This window comes from Sycon ciliatum, chromosome 1 (genome assembly GCF_964019385.1).
Source record: "Sycon ciliatum chromosome 1, ocSycCili1.1, whole genome shotgun sequence".
In the NCBI taxonomy this organism is placed as follows: domain Eukaryota; kingdom Metazoa; phylum Porifera; class Calcarea; order Leucosolenida; family Sycettidae; genus Sycon; species Sycon ciliatum.
In genome coordinates, this window is record NC_088643.1 from 86,701,326 (window position 1) to 86,725,805 (window position 24,480).

A 24,480-nucleotide genomic window follows, 5' to 3' on the forward strand; every position below is an offset into this window, starting at 1 on the left:
AGTACAGGTAGACTCCCTCTAATTCAAATACGGTATAATTCGAACATTCCGCGTAATTCGAACTTTTTCGTCGTACCGATCTTCTGCAAGTCACTTCAAGTCAAAATCGAATGCATAATTCGAAGTACGAAAAGTGCGCCGGTTGGATAATTCGAACCCAGTCTTCGTGCAGAAGAGCTGTTTAGAGTACATTGGCTGTGTCCTTTGAACGCTTATTTCGAAGTGAGATTGAGTTGCTATCCTTGTAATTCGAAGTTCATTCTTTTCTCCGTCTCTAGCCAAGAGTAGCTCAAAAATCGATCGATGGTCCGCTGCAGGATCGACTATAGCGTTCAAGAAACCCACCTTATGGAATGCTCTTCCCACTGACTGCCATCAGGCCCCGTCTCTTACTTTGTATGTAAACATGGTAAAAATTCACCTAGGGTTCACAGTAAAAAGGCAACGCCTGTTGGGACTCCCCTAGTAAAATAATAAAATCTACTACTACTACTACTACCTTCTCTCGAAATTTGATTCAAGCCCGTGCGAGGCAAATTGCAAAGGTTTGATTGAAGACGACTTCTTCCTGGTGGCTGACTCTCTTCGCGGATCTCGATGGCCTTTCTTGCGGCGCCAGCTCGTGCGTGGAGATGTTGGCGCACAACAACACTATTGTTGTAAATATTGTCTATGCCTATGCTCCACTTCCGTTCTTCAGAACGACGTGCTGGTGTCCGACGGCCTTTCATGACGCGGATTAGGCAGCGCAGTTCTTTTCCGTTGAAATTATGTTTCAGGAAAGCTGCAGTGACTGACAACTTCTTCACTAGAAGATGAAGATAATGTCAAATGATTTTGTGTCGATCCAGTGTTTTGATGATCCGTTGTACATGACCGGTACGACCACCTATGTTTCGTCGATGCAAATAAAAATGTGCAAAAATATTCAGCATGCGATTTCAAGCATTTTGACATACATATCAGTGCATGGGGCTGCATTTGGATAATTCGAAGTTCCGGATAATTCGAAGTTTGGGCCTGGCAATTTGAGGTTCGAATTAAAGGGAGTCTACTTGTATTTCCTACATGTTCCCAAAGGCATAAAGGGTCCACCCTTAGCGGAGCATGTGGAATTCAGTATCCTGTGCTTCAGACCAAGAACATGATTGTGTTGCTCACCGTGTTGATCACAGCTCGTGTCGTTAGCAGGCTTGCAGTTTCCTTCACCTGCCAACCCAGGAAAGGGAACAGAACAATTTGAATCAGCAACAGAGAACATTAGATTTAGAGGCGCCCATGTGGAGCTTATATTGGTTGCAGTACCCCCAATACCACTCAGCCTACCTGGTACCCCCAATACCACTCAGCCTACCTGGTACCCCCAATACCACTCAGCCTACCTGGTACCCCCAATACCACTCAGCCTACCTGGTACCCCCAATACCACTCAGCCTACCTGGTACCCCCAATACCACTCAGCCTACCTGGTACTCCCAATACCACTCAGCCTACCTGGTACCCCCAATACCACTCAGCCTACTTTAAATGTGCTTGAAGTTGCAGCAAGACAACGTGTACCCTAGTCCTGGTTTCATAAGGCTGTTCGTCTAAAAAATACCTGTGCCATCAATCATTGAAACACAGGTCTTACCCTCAAAGCGACATTGATGTCTTGCAGAGCAGCATCGAATTCTCTGAGCTGCAGATTGAGAATTGCCCGAGCCTCTCGTGAAATCACACAATCTACATGTATACAGGTGGCCAGCACACGGAAAACAGAGCAACCAAGAGGAAATAGAAACACTAAGCACTTCAGGAACTCACAGAAAGGCAACGCAGAGCACAGACTAACAATACGATGCTGGTACAACACACACTCAGAGTCGAGTGCTTTGCAGTTTGGATCGGTACAGGATATTGAACGAATACCAACTGTAAGCATGCAGCTCAAAACCTGTACATCATAATAGCCAGAAGCTGGTTGTCGTCAACGCCTGGACTTGACCGTCAATGCAAATCACTAACCTGGGTCGATAGTAATGGCTGTTGTGAACTGATACCATGCTTGACGATAGCAGCCTTTCATCTAAGAACAAACAAAAGCACAGCTTCTTCAGGGTCAATCATGCAGTCTCTATCGGAACACTATCAGCAAGTGGTAACATTATTACTAGTCTCAGTATCAGCAAGTGGTAACATTATTACTAGTCTCAGTATCAGCAAGTGGTAACATTATTACTAGTCTCAGTATCAGCAAGTGGTAACATTATTACTAGTCTCAGTATCAGCAAGTGGTAACATTATTACTAGTCTCAGTATCAGCAAGTGGTAACATTATTACTAGTCTCAGTATCAGCAAGTGGTAACATTATTACTAGTCTCAGTATCAGCAAGTGGTAACATTATTACTAGTCTCAGTATCAGCAAGTGGTAACATTATTACTAGCCTCAGAATCACAACAGTGCTGTTTAGTTCATGCAGTCAGGCTTCTGATTCACGCAGGGAAATGTTCATTTCTCGCTGGCTGAACACAGTGAAAGAAACGAGGAATTGAGTTCTTTGTAGATTTTTGCACAGTGTGGCTGATGAGTGCGAGGGCATGGCTGGGCTGAAAGCTTGTGATGGCGCAGAATTATTTCCATTGTTTTTCTTTTCGCCAAGTGGTAGGTTGCCCACCCACCCACCAACCCTGTTTTTTGCTGTTGATGCGGAACATTACACTGTCACTGTTACAGAAATTGCAGCTCCTGGTTTTCTGACTGATTGATTGTGCATTGTACGCAAGAATAATAGTAGCCTAAGTCTACAGCATTGGGTATTATGCTCCTCGGCTTTCGTCCTGTTGAGCACTCTCAATAGGCTGCTCTAGTGCTGCTGCATCACGCAACGCCCGCTACTTTTTGTAGTTTGAGCACTCTGGCGCTAGAGCGACGAGCTATCTTAAAATGTTTGTGGTGCCTCCTTTGCACCATGTCTGGTAGCTCGGCCTATTTAGCTCGTAGCTGTACTGATGAGGCCTTTATGGCCGAAACAGCTTGCTGTCTACAGCATTGGGTACTAGCCTATGTAACGAATGGTATGCTATTGCTGATGCCGCTGTCCCTAGATAGCTGAAACGCACATTGCCGTAGCTTATTTTCACATGCTGCTGTTGCTGTTACTGCTGCTGCTGGAACTGCTGTCACAGATACTGCTGTCGTTAGTGGTCGTGGAATCCGGTTGTCTGATCCTGTTGCGAGTGAGATAATATTTCTTTGGCAAGAAGTCTTGCGCAGTATGCTTGCACACCCTGCATTTTGTTATGTGTGAATTGGTGGAGTGAAACCAGGGCCAAATTTATCTAGACAAAGGAGTTGAACTGATTGGTAGCATAGACTACAGATCAACCCCAAGAAAATCTGTTGTTTGCTCAGTGATTACCCAAGGACGTGGTAAGACCTGCTGCTTCTATCCTTACCTGGAGACACAGACCGAGATCAATGTACGCCTTGGTATACAAGGGGTTCAGCAGAATTGCACGGCTAAAGTCATGACTGAGATGCAAAATACAAATGACACACCACACCATGTTCCATCAAAGTACTGAAGTACTAAAAACACACCGTCCATACATCCACTACCAGTTCTGAACCTTTTAAAAGGTTCTCACTGTTACTGTCTCCCAGCCGAGGTCACACACACGCACGCACGCACGCACACACAGACACACACACACACAAACACACACAAACACACACACAAACACACAGACACACACACAGACACACACACAGACACACACACAGACACACACATACACATACACACACACACACACACACACACACACACACACACACACACACTAGTTCCAGAAATACAGTTATGGTAACAAGGGATTCACAGGTAACACGAGAATACAGGTAAAACAAAGTGGAAGTCGGATAAGCTTGAGCCAAACACTCTCTCTACTCAAAGTCCTCAAGAAGCTTCCCCCAAATCAACATCCGCGGGCACTTCAACTCAGATCAGTCCGTGCGTGCGTGCATTTCAAGCATTGGCATGGCAGTATACCAAAACAGAGTCATATTATAACACCAAATGACTTCGACAAAATCAGAAACAACTAATCTGGGAAACCCACAGCACTCACACTCTTGAGACTTAGTCAGATTGAATTTTCTGCATGAGTAGGAACACGACTACCCATAAGGCATAACAAACTCAATTGGAAATTACTGCAAGCCCAACTAGGCCAGTATGCCACGCCGAAAACGCCTGGATTACCAGGCCCAAATTCTAGTGTTTGCAGTGAGGAACCAGATGACGTAATTGAGGGTGCAAACAGGAACGATCTAATTTTCGCAGGGTCAGCTGAGCATTCCTCAAAAACGCTTGGACGCAAGATCGGACGCAAGATCGCACGCATGACTGACCAAGCATACAGAAGCAGTACATGCAGAAATTGAGTGTCGTTGCAAATCCTGCGACTATTTCCACCTTGCCTCGCGAACCTCGTGGTCACCCGAAGGTCCTTGACAGCAACGTCAATGAGGCTGTACAAAAGTATGTTCCAGCCGTTCGCAGCAGTGGCGTGGTGGTGAATCGCAAAATTGTGATTTCTGCAACACTATGTATTTCATGTACGCTCAAGCCATGCCTATTGAAAGAGACGACATTGAGCCTCACCCCGCATCTGCTTCCATACTGGAACTACCGGGATGAGCTGAGCGTCGAAGATGGAATAGTCCTGAAGAGCCATCGCGTCGTCATCTCGTCACCAATGAAAGGAAAAGTGCTGACGAAGCTCCGTGCTGCTGATCAAGGCAAGGAAAAAACCAAGCTCCGGGCAAGAGCTGCTGTGTTGTGGAATGGGATCAACGTCGACATTGACACTCTTGTGTCATCCTGCACCATCTGCCAGAAATACCAAGACAGCCAGGTGAAGGAACCACTCCTGCAGGAGGACATCCCGCCACGAGCCTGGCACACCATCGCCGCTGATCGGTTCCACCTAGACAACGCCGACTACCTCATCGTAGCAGACTACTATTGCAGGTTTTCATTCGTCCGCAAACTGCAACCCAACTAGTCCGACAGCCGGACAGTTATCATCTTGCTAAAGGATCTCCGGCCATGGTGCGTTTAAATTTAGCCGTTTTTTGGGTCGGTGCCGAGTATAGCCGAAATTAAATAGCTGCCAGAATTTTGTATATTAAATACACACACACATACAGTAATGTGTTCACATGCAACATAACTGAGACACCCATTTAAAGGGGAAGTTAAGGCAAAAATTAAAATTTCACCAGTTGTAGTCTTCGGGGTGCTGAGTCGAATGGTCTTGGTCCGAGAAAGCTGAGACGCTCCCTTCCTACTTGAATCCCAATCGAACTCGCGCACTTCCACCGAAACTGGGTGACTGCGCCCTACTAGATGGGGATTTGTATGCAAAATGTCACTAAAAGCGCCGTTTCGTTCTTATAAAAGCACGGATGACCACGATTGGCCCATATGTTGTAGTCTTTTGGACGCTGAGTCGACTGGTTTTGGTCCGAAAAGGCTGCGATGCAGCGTTCCTCCTTTATTCCCAATCGAACATGGTTGAACAAGCGGTCACGTGCTCCTGCGTACACCAGTCAGCTGGTCACCGTGCCTGCAGGGTACAACTTACTAGCCTGTTTGACCTTTTTTGGGTGCAGTCCTGTCACTCGAGTTGAACTCGAGTTGAACCTTGGTGTGAAAGTTCTCGCCTGCTGGCGTGGTGACCAGGTGATTTGGGCACCCAGGAGCACGTGACGACTTGCTCAACCATGTTCGATTGGGAATAAAGGAGGAACGCTGCATCGCAGCCTTTTCGGACCAAAACCAGTCGACTCAGCGTCCAAAAGACTACAACATATGGGCCAATCGCGGTCATCCGTGCTTTTATAAGAACGAAATGGCGCTTTTAGTGACATTTTGCATACAAATCCCCATCTAGTAGGGCGCAGTCACCCAGTTTCGGTGGAAGTGCGCGAGTTCGATTGGGATTCAAGTAGGAAGGGAGCGTCTCAGCTTTCTCGGACCAAGACCATTCGACTCAGCACCCCGAAGACTACAACTGGTGAAATTTTAATTTTTGCCTTAACTTCCCCTTTAACTAACATTGCCATGGCATCTCCGACAGGATGGCAGTACTCCCAGAAGCACATTCCTCGACTGACGCAGGCTTCAACGGAGCGTGGATTTTCGCCCAAGACGTACGTGAAGCCATCCACTGCCTGTCGGAGAAATCCAGATCTGCAAAGCAAATAACACAGTATGTGTTTCACCACCACCAATTTCTCCAACTCCAGAACACAACATGAAAGTAGACCGATTTAAAGCTTGCATTGCTCTCCAGAAAAGCCTGCTTCTTTCACATCCAATGATTTAAAACACCAACCACTCAAGTGGTAAATTTGCTACTTTTTTAAGACATCACCGATTATAACGTGAATGGTATGTCGTTGTGCAACACGGATGTCTTACCGCATCAAAGCTACACTAATGGCATGGTATACATCCAGTCCTCTAAAGTCAAGCTAAGGTGATGATGATGGCGATGATGATGGCGGTGGTGGTGTGGCAGTGGGTAAGGATGTGGCATAACAGGACATGGCATTGTTATATGAACACACACACACACGCACGCACGCACACACACACACACAAGCATGTACGTACACACGTATACGCACACACATACAAACACAAGTACACACAAAAAAACAAAAACAAAACACACACACACACACACTTGTGACAGCAGTACATGTACTGTGATGACGTTGCTAGCAGCATTGTTGGATAGTGATTCAATGAACTGCTACTTCTACTCACAGCGAGTTAGTTGCTAGAGTATCAATGGCACGGACAAACGAATCATCTATTACTGTATTAGAAAAAATTGGCAAACTGCCTCAATGCGCAAGACGCAGAGATTTTCCACAATGAAGAGAGATCAAAAAAGGAAATTTGTTGTGACTTTTAATAAGTTTCATGCTGAAGCAATCATCCGAGGGTTGTCTGATGATTGCTTCGGGATGAAACTTTTTAAGTCACAACATTTTTTCCACTTGGATCCTCTCGCTTCCAGGGGAATAATCTACCAGTGATGCACTTGAAAACTTGATTAGTACCTAGCAAAGCCGTCCTTCTTCTCCAAGATATCACAGCTATCCTCCTCCATGTCCCTGACACGGCTGACAAGTCTATCTTTGCTGCTACTCAGAGTGTCTTGTTGAAAAATACTCATCCATGAGACAGCGACATCTGCCATATGTGGTCTCAATCCCGGGACACAGAGGATGAACAACAGTCTTCCTGTTGAGGCTAGCATGCAGTCTATACGAGATAGATTCTAGAAAACAAACACTTGCAACCCATAGCTGCACATTTCCACATCTGCACCCCCCCCCCCCCCCAATGCCTACATACCAGTACACACCAAAGCACACATACCAGTATAACTTGTTGGTAGTCAGCCAGGGCACAGTCGTAGCGCTTCATCTCGTAATAGATCATGGCACGGTTCAGATAGGCGTTTGTCTGTTAGGCAGCAAGCGTGGAAGCAAAAACACAGCGAACTTTTAGAGAAGCGGCATGATGCTTGCAGCGCAGCTCACACACTCATAAACTCCTCCACGAACATTCCCTTTTCTCTCCTCTTCCTCTCTGAGTGTGCACACACATATACAGGCTGTAGCCTTGATATCATGTCAGACATGCTGATATTAGATGATAAAAAATCCAGACTTGTATGGAGGAAAATGTGTCAGAAGAAAATGAAGACAGACAACAGCAAGGTGTATGCAATGAGGTGAGTGTGCAGCTGAAAGGATATTGCATCATTAAAACTATGCTTGTTTGCCTCATGCGGTGTGCCAGATGAGTACATGTATTTGAAATATCCATTCTCCACTGATCTGATGCTGACAGAAGTACATGCAAGTGCATGGAGTGCAATGTATACAGTGTACAGTATGTGGTGCGTAAGTAGGCATGTGTGTGGTGTTACATCTACTGTCATCTAGACATGTCAATAGGCACATTTCCCATAACACTACTAAGCATGGCAACACTGCAGGTTCAGTGTATGACACCACCAGTAGTCTCGGTGTTGGGTGGACATGGAACTTACCACAAGGTGTTTATAATCAGAATTAGTCTCATCACACAGCAACAGCACTGTACTGTTGTCGTTCAGCGCCTAGCAGGATAACACACAATCACACACACACACACACACACACACACCCCCCCACACACACACACACACACACACACACACACACACACACACACACACACACACACACACACACACACACACACACACACACACGTACACACACACACACGTACACACACACACACACACGCACGCACACACACGCACACACACGCACACACACACACACACACACACACACACACACATTAACAAGAACACACATTGCTTGGGTGGATGGTGCGTGGCCGGCGAAATTGAATTGCATTTGCCCGGGGGGCAAGTAATAGTAGGGTTGGCAAGAGCCAAGAGCCCACTGATGCATTCAATGGAGAAATGGAGAGCCGCCGGGCACCGTTTGTTGGGGTTTACTTTATAAAAGTAAGCATGTGAGGATAAATATGGGAGTGGGTGGGTGGGAACGAGAAACAAATAAACTGACAACCAGTCACCACCATGAACAATTCTTGAGAGGAGATTGTCAGCAAGGGAGCAAGAAAAATGGGTCGCCATTTTTGCGTCATGGTAACCAGACATCAGTATGGTTGCTGACGTCATGGGCACGTTGTGTGCACTGGGGTAAATGTGAGTGGCAACACTGACAGTTGTGCGGCACCATGCCTGCGCGAGGACACAGGGCAGCAGAGACAGTTGTGCGGCGCCATGCGCCCGCAAGGACATGGGGCGGCAGAGGTTGGTGTGCGGCCCCACGCGCCTGCGAGGACAAAGGGCGGCGGAGACAGTTGTGCGGCACCATGCGCATGCAAAGGCATGGGGCAGCAGGGGAAGTTGTGCGGCACCATGTGCATTCGAGGACTTGGGGCAGCACGTACCCGCGGCGGTGAGCTGCAATGATGCTAGCTGTTAATGAGCATAAACGCTGCGCTTTAATGCGACACACACACACACGCACGCACGCACGCACGCCTGACAGGAGTTGGACATGATATTGGAACCAAAACAGGACAGGTTGTTGGCTGTCGCGAATGCGATCCGATTTATTCGTAGCCACGAGCACAATGCATGTATATAACCAATAATTCACAGCTACATGTATCTTTGTTCAGTGCATGATTTCTACGTTCAATCGTTTGCATCTCTTTGTGACACCCCGGTACTTTCGGTGCGTCTGTTTCATACCTAAAATTTCAATACACCGAACAAACACCAACACACATAATCCAATAGGGAACTGCTTCTCTGTACCGAAAATTTCTGTTCACCTAACCTAGCCTGTTGCCCTCATACCGAAAATATTGAGCACCGAAAATTTCTGAAATTAGAGTACGTCACTAGCCGTTTGGCGTACAGCGCGCATGACGTCTATAAACATCATTAGCACAGAAAGGGTTAACGTATTTTTTTACTTAAACGGGGCAAGCAGTTACACGTTTTATGAAAATCCATCGTGAACTCAAGGAACATTACTAGTGTGCTATTCCTGCTATCCTCTATACTAGAGAAATGGAAGATGGGTGTGTGATGGATGGGTTGGTCAACTTTGTGCTCGCTAAGTTGGAAATGTTTGCAAATCGTTTAACATTAGACTCGTCACATTTTCAACTCCATCCATACATGCTCACAGCACTCTCCAAACGGTCTCTGGCCTACACCTGTTATATATGTACTCATGTGTACTGTACATAGTAGTAATATACCTCCTTCTGTAGCACTAGCATGATCTAGCATGATTACACTGCGCATGCTCTTGTTCATGGCTTTTTCCCCAATCTACTTGTGCTAGCTGGATGCTTGTGTGCATGGGGATCAGGACACAACAAATGGCGACGAAGATGTTTGCATAATTTCTCTATTTTAGTGTTTGTAGACGGTAGTACATGTCGATATGGCTACTGTAAGAGCTACAATAGAACCGTTTACGGGTGGCGATTTTGCCGAGTATCAAGAATGGCTCGCTTTCTATTTTCTGGCCAACGACATTGGAGTTGTTGCCAGCAGTGCGTCGAACGCGGAAAAGGAACAGGTAAAAAAGAAAATGTTTGCCCACCTGATTTCTAGCCTGTCGAAAGACGTTTACGCTACCCTCAAGAGTCTCTGCCTCCCAACCAGCCCTGCGGACAAATCGTTTGACGAAGTTTGTGCTCTGCTAAGTAAGGGATTATTACAAAGTTCGTCGATCTGCAACTACTGCATCTTATCAATTCCGATCGTGTGTTCAACACCAGGCGGGCGAGAGGATCGTCGACTTTTGCAACCGACTGAAGCGAGCTGCAGTGCCTTGCCAGTTTGGCGATCATTTAGACCGTGCACTAAAGGACCAGTTTGTTGCCGGCCTGGCCAGCTCGGACATAAAGCGCAAGATCTTGACAAGCGCGGATGCAGATACGACTAAGTTTGCCAATGTCGTACAGATCGCAGAGCGAGAGGAGAGTGCCATCACGTACGCCGGGCAACTCACTCCAGGTGCGACCTCTGTAAATAAGCTGCATACGAGAAGCTCACCAAATCGTACTGCACCGAACCGCACGACGGACCAGCGAGACCACCGAGGCCGAGGTACTACTACTACTACTACTAATACATCTACGAAGAAATGTTTCAGGTGCACTTCGGATCTACACATGGCAAACAAGTGCCCACATCGAAACACGGAATGTCGTTTCTGTAAGAAGACCGGCCATCTCGAGAGAGCCTGCCTCGCGAAACGGAAGCGTGCTGGCCAGGTCAACCATGTGGGTGACGAGGCGGAACCAGAGGAAACCAGAGGTGAGATCGTTTCGGATGTACCCATATTTAAGATTCGGTCAGGGAATGGGCACAACCCCCCCTACACTGCTATGGCAACCATCAATGATTCACCGTTAGCTACACGTTTGGAAATAGACACAGGAAGTGCCGTTACAATAATTACAAAGGCTGACTTCGAGAAATTGGGCTCCCCTAGTACATCGCTGGCACCTCCCACAGTTCGGCTCATTGGGTTTTCGGGGTCACCCATCCCCTGTCTGGGCGAACGAAAGTTCACGGTATCACTTAATGGGCAAACACACGATGTTCTCCTACGTGTTGTGGATACCAAGGGGCCGTCGCTGCTAGGCAGAGATCAGCTGGCAGTGTTCCAGTTAGACTGGAAGGAAATTTTCCAGGTCAAATCACAGATTGATAAGGCAATTGAGCGTGCTGTCTTGCGGGACGAAATAATGGCCAAGTATCCCACACTATTTGACGACTCGTTGGGCAAGCTAAACACGACACGAGTCACGTTGAGGGTAAACGACGACCACCCAGTTTTTAATAAATGCCGAACCATACCGTTTGCAATTAAACGCAAGTATGAAGAATCCTTGGATAAGCTGGAAGCCGAGGGTATTATCCGCAAAGTGGAATTTTCCAAATGGGCTTCCCCTACAGTACCGGTGCGCAAACCTGATGGCTCAATTAGAATTTGTGCAGATTACTCACACACCATTAATGCTAACTCTGACTTGGAGAGGTATCCTTTACTAGGGCTGAAACGATCATTCAATAACACCTAACGATCGACCGATATCATTAACGATCGATATATTGGTTTTATTGATTATTGTCGGCTCAACCCGTGCACCTCGAACACCAGTATATGAAGAAATTCCATGATACCTTTGCTTCGTTAAAAAATTTGTGGCACCGCACTGTTGACACCTGTAGATATCTGGCTGGTTTTATCAACATGAACTAGAGAATTTCATGTTGTTTCTAGAGCAAAGAATCGTGTCATCACCCTCTGGCAACTGCTCTTCTCCGACCTCTCCCACAAATGAACCGAAAAGACAGAACATAGTCTTCTCTCCCAATCTCTTTCAAAGCCACAGATCAATTTTACTTCGCTTGAAAGTACATTATTGTACTCTTATTCAGTATCGGATGGAGTGCCAGGGCTAGAATACTGTCACTGATATGCATGCATAAAAATAGTTAGCACTCGTTTTGAACACTAACGATTAGCGATTGCACTCTTAACGATCGATATGCGAGTTATCGGTATAATTGTTTCAGCCCTATCCTTTACCCACTGTTGAAGAAATTCGTTCCAGTTTAAGTGGGGGTCAGAAGTTCACCACACTCGATTTATCACAAGCGTATCACCAGTTAGAGCTTGATGAAAATTCGAGGGTCTACACTACAATCAATACTCATCGTGGATTGTACGAGTATACTCGACTACCTTTTGGCATACACTCTGCAGTTTCGGTGTTTCAACGTACTATGGAAGCATTACTAGCGGACATAGAGGGCTGCATTGTGTACGTAGATGACATACTGATCACAGGGCGTAATGATGAAGAACACCGACGTACACTCGAACGGGTTCTTGAGCGATTACAGGAGTCGGGTATGCGGGTCAAACCTAGCAAGGCACAATTCATGCAAGACCAAATTGTGTATCTCGGTCATGTCTTGACCGCTAATGGTATTGCACCATCTCCGACGAAAATTGATGCAATGGTACAAGCGAAACCGCCTACCTCGGTAAATGAATTGCAATCTTTTATTGGCTCTGCAAACTACGTCCGGAAATTCATTCCAAAGTTTGCAACGATAATGGCACCATTGTATGTTCTTCTGAAGAGAGATTCTCCTTGGAAATGGACAGATGTCGAACAACAGGCCTTTACCACTTTGAAAGAGGCTCTGTGTTCTACTGATGTTTTGGCTCACTATTTACCAGAACGAGAACACGTTCTACAAACCGATGCTTCAGGCGTAATTACTGAAAAGAATAAAATTATCCGAATTTCGGGCAAGGCCCATCTTCAGGAATGCCGTATTGGGAAACACTTTCAACTCTTATGAAGTATTGGATTTCAAAATTGTCACCCTGGTTTCAGAGATCACCGAAAGTAAGTACAGTGGTACACCGGTTCCATGGCTGGCCACTAAAACCAGATTCCAATTGCAGCCAAGACGCAGTGCAATCTGTCACGCATGTTTGCTTCACACTCACCATGCTCCTGTTTCCCATAGCTGTGTGGACAATTGCACGGTTGTACAAGGCCAGGGAGCACGCTGGATCAAGAGACAGGCAGCTGCACAGGTCACTAAGGGCTTCATCCAGCAAGCCCTTCTCGAAATGAAACATCGCCCTACAATGTAAATGAGCATAGAAAACAAACGGTACAAAAAAAGCCTGTCCATTCATTACAGAAGAAGATGGCTACTAGGAGATAGGAATGAAAAATGTAGAAATCAGTCAAAAAGATGAAGACACAATCAAACCGAATTTGGGGAAAGAATTTTGAAATATCAAGCAGGCGTCCTTTCCAGGAGGATTTCGTTCAAACTGTCCAAGTTCAACAGATGAACTCAAGAGTCAATTCCCACGGGGCACTACCGAGCACTTCCTTCAGATCATGGCTTTAAAATAAATAAAAATCACGATCCGCACGAGATTCGGTTAGACCGAGTTTACCTCATCCGTAGGAACACCCCTGCCCTCAAGGAGCAAGGTGCACATGCAGCTCCTATGGCTTGAAAACACTCGCAGAACAGGCACGCCATGATCATATTTCGTGTACATGCGAATACCACCGTACCGGTATAGGTGAGCCCGGACACTGCGTGGTCGTAGTCGGATAGCATTGTTGCAGTTGATGATGGCCAATTCCAGCTCTTTGCGCATGCCAAAGACGGCAGCGCGAGTCACATAAGCCTACGCACACCCATTAAATATGCATACACAAGCACAGACAAGCACACATACACACACACACACACACACACACACACACACACACACGTGACACACACATGCACACACATACACGTGACACACACACGTGACACACACGCACACACACTGTACTGTACTGTACTTGTTGCTCACTGCCAAAACTGGTCACGTGAGTCCCCCCGGGAGAGGGGAGAGAGACTCAAAAGGAATCTTGGAAAGATGACTCAACTGGTTATTGAACCGCCCAACGGCCGACACCCCCTGAAATCCCCAAAACTCTGGGTGGACTTGAAAATGATCCCACTTATGGGCTCACCACACCTCAGTAAGTGGGTGAGGACAAGGTGCAGAAAAAGGATTGACGGCATCAGGGTGTCCGTCCTGGGATCCAACTGCAGTTACCCCGGCCCCCAGTGAAGGTAATATTTGCTACTAGTGTGAGTGGCTAAATCAGAGTGGATCTGATAAAAGCTTCACTAGCACCATTGATTACACAAGAGTTAATCTAGCCAGAAGCAGTCCATGGTTAACAGGTATGTATACTTCAAATAGAAAGTATATGAACCCTGGAACCAACAAAGGTGGCAGGTACAACATTACACCTTCAAGCAGCCGAGCCTGTTGGCAACAGACCCAACACAATCAGGCATACGTGTACCTACCAACCGAACTAGCTGGCACACACACACACACACACACACACACACACACACACACACACACACACACACACACACACACACACACACACACACACAAGCACAGACAAGCACAGACAAGCACACATACACACACACACACGTGACACACACATGCACACACACACACACACACACACACACACACACACACACACACACACACACACACACACACGCATGCACACACACACGTGACACACACACACACACACGTGACACACACACACACACACACACACACACACACACACACACACACGTGACACACGCAAACACGTGACACACACGGGACACGCACGCACGTGACACACACGCACGCCGCACGCCACACACACCATGAAACACCTTACTCTGGGTGGGCTTCAATTCCATACTCATCACTAGTTTCGCTGGCCAAACACACACCAGCATGCTCATTGAAACGTGGGTAAGTTCATGTCAGAACACTGTGCAGCCCTAGCAGAATGAACGCTAGGCCATGCATGGGTACATGGTACTGACTTATTGACCAGGTTGAATTTCATCAAGCATGAATGCATGCATAATGTATCTGTGAAGTGGTATGCACCACATCAATGGAAACCCACCGACTTACATCATACATATCTCGACTGATACTGATCGATTTGTGCAGGTCAGACAATGCACGTCGCTGATTACGTGTAATGTAAGCAACACCACGCTCGTAGTACACCTGTGACCAGGACACACACACACACACACACACACACAAACACACACACACACACACACACACACACACACACACACACACACACACACACACACACACAAATGATACATACACCATTGAGAACAGTGCTCCTAAGTACAGTAAAACCTGGTGTAAGCGACCTCTGTCTTTAGCGACCACCTGCTCTTAACGACCGTTTTTCCATGCACGGACAGTTCTATACAGAAACTGCACCGGATACAGCGACCACCTGCCTTGCGCGACCAGCGACCGACTTTTTGTGTACCAAGTGCCATATTGGACCTGCACACAGCGGCCAAAACTAGTCAAAAGTGCCATCTTGGCTGGCAGGGCTGACTGCAACAGGGTTGAAGCAAGTGCATGCAGTCAACAGAAGTGACAAATGACAGTGCAGGATGCGCTGCATGCACTTGAGTGAGGTGTGCTTTGCCTGCACGAAAGTATTCGATGCTCCACACCTGTCAATATGACTACATGGAAGTACAATGATGCACATGTACGCATAATCCGATATACAACAAATGTATGGGACCTGGTTCTAAAGACCACCTGGCTTTAGCGACCGCTTTTGCTTGCACCGTGGGGTGGTCGCTTAAACTAGGTTTTACTGCACAACCATAAACTGGTTGGTAGAGTCCCGGTGTAGATTCTCCACTCCAAGCCCTGGGAGATTCGGAGTCTGGCGTCATGCTGCGGCATCATTTGCTGGCAAGCAGTCCCCTAGCCGCTTCCTCCATCTCGCTGACCCATCTACCAGTATACGCTTCTTGGTCGACACAGGTGCTAAGCTCAGTGTTTTGCTGGCCACCTGTACTGATCGTCGCAGCATATCCACACAGTCACTCCGAGCAGCTAACGGTACACCCATTAGAACATATGGACACCGTAGTGTTACTGTCGACTTGGGACTCCGCTGCAGGTTTCAGGGGGGGTTATATTGTTGCTGAGGTCGAACAGGCTATTCTGGGAGCTGATTTCCTCCATGCCCATCACCTGCTCATCGATATTCGCGGCAAGGCTTGAGTGTGATTGCCTCCGGGGCCAGCTACTACAGCTTCCTCAGACCAACACCATTCGACTCGAGTGATACAAATTTGATTTTAGGCTGTACGTGTACCGTAATGTCGCGTATTAAAGCCGTGCTTATTCCTGTAGAAGCCGATGTCAGTGCTAGGCTTCTATTCAAGTCAGGCTTCTATTCAAATCACGTATCTCTATGTAACATTATGTCAATACTAAAACCAGGCATCTGTGCTGAGTGTATCTTAAAATCAGGCTTGTACTCAAAACAGGCTTAAGACAGGCTTCTATACAAGACAGGCTTTATACAAGACAGGCTTTATACAAGACAGGCTTCTATACAAGACAGGCTTAAGACAGGCTTCTATACAAGACAGGCTTAAGACAGGCTTAAGACAGGCTTCTATACAAGACAGGCTTCTATACATGACACTATAGTACTTCCCTTTAGGTCTCTCCCCTCGTGCCATATACAAAACTCGCTCAATGAGCATCCGTTCGCTTTTGGAGGATTGCTAAATGAAGAAAGACTTGAAATGAAGAAAGTTTCAAGCCCAAAGGTGACAGGCTCCAAGCATGCAAGGGACCTGTTTCTTTCCACAGCTACTGGATGTCACAATACGTACTTTTGGTCGCTGCATGCAGTTGGACAGTGTGTTTGGTGCACAAAAAGTGTGCTGCTGGTCGCACAAGGCAGGTGATCGCTTTATGCAGCGTCGCCTTCTGATTCTCGAGTGGCACACCTGCGTCAGCACCTCCATTTCCAGAAGAGTGTAAGAAAATGATTGGGAAAATAGGACGGAACACAACAGCATCCTCAGATCAACGTTCTCCGACTCTCTGCCTAGAAAATCCAACATACTAGAGAGGTTCCGCACTACGTAAGTTGAGCACCTTTACGTATTAAAGTGGGCGGGAAAAAACCGTGAATTCTCGAGTTTGCACGCCACCTACGGAAAGTTGTCTACATAGAGTATGTAAGTAGTAAGTAGGGCTGTACTAACGGAGGTAAGTGGATTGGGGTATACATGTAGGACTCTCTCCCTAGGCCATACACTGTCGCGTTTGGAGTTGCCAAGGGCAGCTACGTGATTCGCAAACTACGTATGGTGGAACACGGATCCGCATGCAGTGTACGTAAGACTTTCCGTAGATGGACTACGTTTTTTACTAACATAATTACGTTGTACGGAACCTCTCTACTGGCAGCAAAGTTTTGACTATGGGGAAAACTTCCCTTACGGCATGCAGCGTTACGTCTGTCCAGACCCATGTCTTACCTTTGCATTTCCATCATTGTACTTCAGTGAGGTGTTGAATGACTGAACAGCTTGCTCGGTGCGCTGCAGACCCATTTGGCACTTGCCAATCAGGAAGTGACACTCGGCAATATCACGAGCTGTGCGCTTATCCATCTGAATACGAACAGCAATACCTTTCACGACCTGCTTCTTCTGGCTGGGAGCAGCGATTTTCTCCTGCAGTGGAAGGGTGCATGTGTAAAGCCAGAAGGAAAACTTCACCAAAAGTAATTCAAAAGCAATTCCAGAACATGATGGAGGCATGTGTTGGGTAACGGGATGACGTCATCTGAACTTCCCCCGATATATTCCCCGCAGATTTTGGAGTGGCAGTAGTCTTCTGCAAGTTCTGGTATGGCCAAGGCGATGATGCTCGCTGTGAGAAGGTTCCTGGGAACCGTCCGTTTAGTCAAGGCTGGGAAGGAAATGCAGTTGCACAAGCTCGACACAGCTGAGCTCAAGCTCAATCTCAAGCTGGAAGAAACCAAGCGTAGTGTGGAAGCTCGACACAGCTGAGCTCAAGCTCAATCTCAAGCTGGAAGAAACCAAGCGTAGTGTGGAGCGTTTTGAAGAATCGCTAAATGAACAACCCGAGTTCACAAATGGTCAGACAGTATTTGTTTTGAACTTTGGGCGTCATGGTAACAAAGGGATTCCTGGTATTGTGCGGTCAACTCTGAGTTCGTACAATTACCAGGTGAAAGTTGGAGACAGTGTTTGGAAGAGACACCGTAACCAAATCCGACCACGCGCTCTACCAGCTAGCAAGTTTGCTACCGACAAGGGTGAACAACCACCGCAACTACCGGATACTCGCCATGCTTCTGTCAACGTGAATTAAAGTTTCAGTGTACAGTGTCGCAAATCAACACCAGCTAACAGCAGCAAGGAGTCAAGTCTACAAGCGCCAACTCCACAGTGTGCTTCTCAACTGACTGGGTCTGAACAGATTCTGACGCAAGATACACTACCTGAGACAGATCAGAGTAGTAAGTCGTCCAGCAGTGGTAAGTCTGTTGAGATCGCTGTGCGTCGTTCTTCGCGTCAGTCACGTCCACCTGGCAGACTGATTGCTTCACAGTGAGTCTAGGATTGCCTGATAGACTGATGGACTGATTGTGACACGCTGATGGACTTTTTCAATATTGGGACATTTTATGATAGATCGATTGTTAATTATGTCGACTGACATGATTTCTAACCTTGGAACACTGTGTATTGTAGTTGACATAATTATTACCGTATATACCCCATCTGCGAACATAGATATCTATTAATACAGTCAGTACCTGTATCACAATACATTTCATATTACGCTACTTTGTGCATGAACGATAATTTTTTTGCTTGTTTTTTTTTGCAGGGGAGGAATTGTGGTGTCTCTCTCTGTAGTACTAATGTTACTACTCTGCACTACTTCACTATCTTTTTCCAATAACAATAATGACTTGATGATGTTTGACCAATGGGTGGTACATAACATGTGGGTTGAACAATCTTCTCACCACATGAACGTTACAGTTGTTTTAACCCTTTGAGACCCCACTGAAAGTACGACGATTTACTCACCTTCAAATAACATGCACTTTCGCTCTTATCTCTACCAAACATTCACCGATTTTTACAAACTAACCACCGTTGGAAAGGTATTTCCAAGACGAAGAGACTAGTACCACACTCAAGCCAGCTACCTGCACAGCCTCTGCTCTGCGTGGCCTATAATGCCGCCCAAAACAGCAGCCGTGCGCGAACAGCTTCAGCAAAGTTCAAACAGCCGCCATTCCATTCTCCTTCATCACATCGACTTCAAACACACTACATAACAGCGAAAAGCTCGTTTCAAGCGCAAACTTTTGGTGTGCAGCATGCTTGAATATGACGTACTATTCCGGGGTAATCCCCTGCCAAGTGCAGCGTGAACATTTGAATTTTTCGATCTGAGTGCATTTTCCAGTTTGTCTCCGACTTCGAGTCTCACCACGGCGGCATCGTAACTCCTAGAGACTTCGGATAACTTCGACGTGATAGCCAAGGTTCTTCTCGAAACGTAGATACAGTCAAACCTCGTTAGGACGAACTTCAAGGGACTGAACAAATTTGTTTGTCTTATCGGGAGTTCTTCTTATCCAGATCTGGCAAAAAATTGATATGCATATCAGATGGATTGTATTTGTGAAGGTGCATGCTGTGGTAAACGTGTACATGGGAAGCATGTCATTCTTAGCATAAGCCAGAAACAGGTAAGTACAATGACAAAGTGCAATGAATCACGACTGTGTCGAAAGTTCGTACAACGCACTGATTGATTTGTTCAAAACACGCTTGAAAGCAATTTGCACTGTACGTATACGTACAATATGACCTCGACTATAGAAAAAAGAAGAAAAAAAGCAGCCAGCGCACGCGCACGCTCGTGGACCGAAAGTAATTAGTTCGTACTACATGTACATGACCACACTGACTATGTTCAAATCACACTTGAAAATAGTTCGTCTTCGCGAAAGTTCGCTGTACAGAAGTTCGTCGTAAACGAATAATTTTGACTTGAATTGATGCCTGGCCAACCATAGGATTGGCCTTAGTTCGTACTAATGGAAAGTTCGCCTTATCAGTGTTCGTCCTAACGAGGTTTGACTGTACTTTGTTTATAAAATTCGGTGAATGAACACCAGAGATATAATTATTTTAGTGTCACTGAATACCAAACGATCGAATTCGATCGTTGCGGTCTCAAAGGGTTAAGGATACGATCTATTTCCTGTGCTCACAAGACACTGTGCTCACAAGACACTGTGCTCACAAGACACTGTGCTCACAAGACAGTGATCAACCATAGTTTCTACCTGGTTCTTTGTAATAACACATATCATATAAGGAGGAAGCCACCTGACCCTGTGCTCATGAGCTGTCCCATTGCCCACTAAGGGCGAAAAGTAAAATAAAGTGTGCATGTCTGCGCTACCACCAGCTATACACATGTGTGGAGAAAGACAACCAGGTTAGGAAGTTCCGCTTGTGCCAGGTGCAGGCCACCACCATGCCTAAATAGCATGGTGGCAGGTGCAGTGCCTGGTACCTTGGATATCAAGTACAGATCAAGTGGCCCTTCGGGTACATTGTATGGAAGTTTTACTGTACATGCTTTTACAAAATATTCCATATGCTGAGGCGTCAGAATCATCGACATACATAGCGCCAGTCAACCTGCTCAACAAGTGTCTACATGTACAAGTACTTTCGTGCAATTTTCTCAGTAGGTAAGCTGCTAATGGGCCAGGCGTAGAACATTACGTTTCTTATCCGGCTTGACAGTCACAGTGCTTCTCCTACCTTGATAAATAAGGCACGCTTGAAGAAAGACATTGCGGAATCAAATTGACTGGTCTTCATCAGTGCTTTGCCAAGCTCAAATAGGATGTTGTAGCCTGGACGTTCGTGTGAAGCATCACGAAGAACACGTATGGCCTGGCAAGGGCAGCATAGCCAAAGAAAGAAAGACAAGACAAATAATACTCTCAGACAAACACATTGCATCGCTTCTGGGGCTCGTTTCACTCAAGCAAACCCGGAATAATAACACCAGTCTCTCGCCGCTGAATCTGCTTCACTTTGCACAGAGGACAGTAGTTAGTCATACAGTACATATAAACAGATATGGTGCCACAATAGAGAGGTTCCGCGCTACGTAAAGTGGGCAGGAAACCCGTGAATCCGCGAGTTTGCACTCCACTTCCGGAAAGTGGTTTGCGGAGAGTACATGCATGGGGTCCACTAACGGAGATGCTTCGTACGTGGACTGGGGGATAAATGTAGGACTCTCTCTGGGTTGTTCGCGTTTCGTGCCCGAAGTTGCCATGCACAGCCAAGTAGTTCGAAAACTCTGTCTGGTGGAACACGGATCTACATGCAGTGTACGTCGCGTATAACTTTCCGTAGATCAACTACGGGTTTGTTTACTATTAGGGAGGTTCCGGAGTACGATTTTTCGTGCCAAAATCTGTGGAGGCGCTACGGATTTTTTTATACGTCGTTTTCGAGCAGTGAAAAGTTCCGGGGTACGGAACTTATGTGTTTGCCGTCATTGCCTAGGTTACGATCGCAAACACGTCACATTCCCGCGCTATGCCTTTTTATTTTGAAAATTTGTACCGAAATCAAAACTTTCCGCGGAAAATCGATGTTTCTCGTACCAAATTTGTACCCGAAAAATCTTTCTGCACCCGATGACGCAAAATCTCCATACGAAACATGGTTCGTATGAAAGCCAGTCCACACGGATTCTCCGTGCCGAAAAATCGTATGGAGCACGCCTGGAAAAAATCCGTAGCGCCCATACGGATTTTGGCACGGAAAGTCGTACCCCGGAACCTCTCTAATGTTAATACGTAGCGTGGGATCTCTCTAATCGGTTCACCAAAGAAACCTAAGGCTGTGTTTACATGAGGCGTTTCAACCCGGGTCAGATTTCAACCCGCCATGTGCACAAAATGAATGGCGCGTTTACATGACGCATTGCGCTTGACCCGGGTTGAAATTTCGCCCCGGGTTGATTTCAACCCTCCCCCCAAGGGGAGGGTTGAAATCAACCCGGGTCAAGAAAATCGTACAAACGTACTTCTGTGCGTATCTCGCGCCAGGTTTGAACAGCACTGCAGATGCAAATTTCGCGCGAACGGATTCACGTGACCATACAGGATTCTAGAAGTGGACTTTTGGCGGCATATCAGTATTTGACCCGGGTCAACTGTCTTCATGTAAACGCTCACCTCTTTTGTCTATCGTACAGACTTTCAACCCGGGCTGAACTCGACCCGGGTTGAAGTTTCTCATGTAAACACAGCCTAAGTGTTGCGACTGGGAGTTTCGTGATTTTCATCAATCATTAGGCAGCATTACAAACTGATCGATTTCTAAATACAAGCACAATGTTCAAAGTCCAGCTTGGAAGAGGAAGCGTGTTTAAACTATCCTACAACTCACAGAAAATGTCGGAACTCGTGGAGCGACACACATATAGAAATGGGTTTCGGCATTTAGTTCATTTGTTGTGAGTCCAGTCCTCTGTACTCCACCACTAAGACATCATATCTGCCACATGGACTATTGCAGAGCTGGTGCCGGCTACACACAAATACTTGGGGGTATGGCGTAAATAGCCACGTACCAACGCTGAAGTGTTAATTTCAATAATTTGCAGTCTTCTGCCACACCAAATAGTACACATACTCACTCAGTCACACACTCACCTTGTCTTCATTCTCCAAGAACAAGTTGACAACAGCTTGCTGTACTGGTGTAGCATCCATGCCCGCAACAAGTCGCGCAGCAGTGCTGAAGATGACACAAACATTTACCAGTAAGTTGAAATAAGCATTGAAGTACACCTGCGGGAACTGGCTTCAGGGCGACCACTACTGTAAGACATGTTATTATAACGAGTCGCAAATTTAACGATTGTCCAAAATTCATAGGTTAACGAGAAGATACGTTAACGATCTTGCGGTCTTCAGGCGTATCTGCACATAACACATATGAGGCATTAGACCCTCAACAGAACTTTAGGGCTCACAGTTGCGTACATTCAACATCAGCGCCATTTTGTTCCACGAGGTGCTGGCGTGATCAGTGAAAACCGTGTTTCAGCCAATCGCCGGGCTTGGAATTTTGAATATTTTTTGAATCTTCTATCGATTCGTTCTAAAGATCCACTTACCGGAGAGCCATGACATTTTTCAGGGAGGATTTCTTGGCTGAAGGACTACAGGATTACCGAACGATTTTTTCAAATCCGTGCTCTGAGACCCACGGACGGGATTTTGTGGATTTTCGTCCCTCGATGGGACAAACATCTGTGGGAATCGATGACACACGCTCGGTGAAAACCAAAAATATGGCTCGGTAATCCTCTGACCAGGTCTCTCAAGAAAATTTAGAGCCATAGATCGTCAAAATCGGAGCAACCATTGTGGAGTTCTTACATTTTGAAGCGCGCAAGGTCAAGAAGAAGACCGTGCGCAAGCTGACATGGCAGAAAACGGCAACTGAAGAAAAAAAAATATTTGAACACTACAAGTGCGACACAAGCACAAGGCAGTTGACTGTTTTTAGCTTACAAATGTAGAGAGAACTAAGTTGCTTACCTGTCGAACTACTCCTCGAGTCCTGCAGCTGGGGGTTGCTCAGCTTGCGCTGGGGACTGCGGAATGTTTGTAGCTGGAAAGCTGCGCTCAGCTGCCAGATGCGCTGTTTGCTTCTTGGAGGCGATGTGCTTCACACCATGCTCCCGACCTTCTTTCTCCAGCTGAAGCACTCTATTGGCGGACTCCTCTCGAGACCGATGGCGAGACAACGCGTCGCTGTAGACCTCGGCAGCAGTCAGGGTTCTCGTGTCGGATTCTGTTCTCACTACTTTGAGAGCAGATCGTGCCTCTGCCACTTGCTCATCCGTTACGCTACTGCTGTAGTTCTTCATGGAGGAGATAACTGTGCGGATTGTTTCATTCGTTGTTCGGGCAACAGATTGTCCACCATGCAGGATGTTCTGGGCGAACAGTTGAGTTGCTTGCCGACTTATCTCGGACTCGTTGGCACTCAAATATATATTGGCGAGATTGAACTGCCTCTCGGCTAAAACGTTATGGACTGGCAAGCCAAAGATGTGGTGGCAATACCAGGCCCATGCGTGTGGCTCCCCTGCTGCTGTTGGTGGACCAACTTCTGCGGAATTGGCCAACCTAAGAACTTCGATGGCCATACCTGGCTGTATTGGCCAATTCCTCCGCCACTCCTGCAAGCCCTTCCGATCTGCAGCAACTAAGGTCAATATGGCGAACTCGTCGAACAAATGCGTTTCTGG

The 24,480-nt window shown here is 46.5% G+C and overlaps 1 protein-coding gene across 2 annotated transcripts in view; it reads right to left on the minus strand.

Moving 5' to 3' along the window:
* Positions 1–24,480, minus strand: part of LOC135806120 (uncharacterized) — an 87,537-nt gene that overhangs the window by 3,765 nt on the left and 59,292 nt on the right. The window contains exons 32-45 of one of the 2 annotated variants that reach the window (XM_065320272.1): positions 22,871–22,955; positions 20,955–21,089; positions 17,604–17,801; positions 15,184–15,282; positions 13,751–13,866; positions 13,162–13,300; positions 8,127–8,195; positions 7,448–7,534; positions 6,476–6,528; positions 6,110–6,244; positions 3,441–3,516; positions 2,008–2,068; positions 1,634–1,725; positions 1,162–1,209 (exon numbers count right to left, since the gene is read on the minus strand). In XM_065320272.1, the coding sequence (XP_065176344.1) occupies positions 1,162–1,209; positions 1,634–1,725; positions 2,008–2,068; positions 3,441–3,516; positions 6,110–6,244; positions 6,476–6,528; positions 7,448–7,534; positions 8,127–8,195; positions 13,162–13,300; positions 13,751–13,866; positions 15,184–15,282; positions 17,604–17,801; positions 20,955–21,089; positions 22,871–22,955 (1,393 nt within the window). Of the gene's footprint in view, positions 1–1,161; positions 1,210–1,633; positions 1,726–2,007; positions 2,069–3,440; positions 3,517–6,109; positions 6,245–6,475; positions 6,529–7,447; positions 7,535–8,126; positions 8,196–13,161; positions 13,301–13,750; positions 13,867–15,183; positions 15,283–17,603; positions 17,802–20,954; positions 21,090–22,870; positions 22,956–24,480 lie in introns of those variants that run through there. The other variant, XR_010551205.1, reaches the window with a different exon arrangement.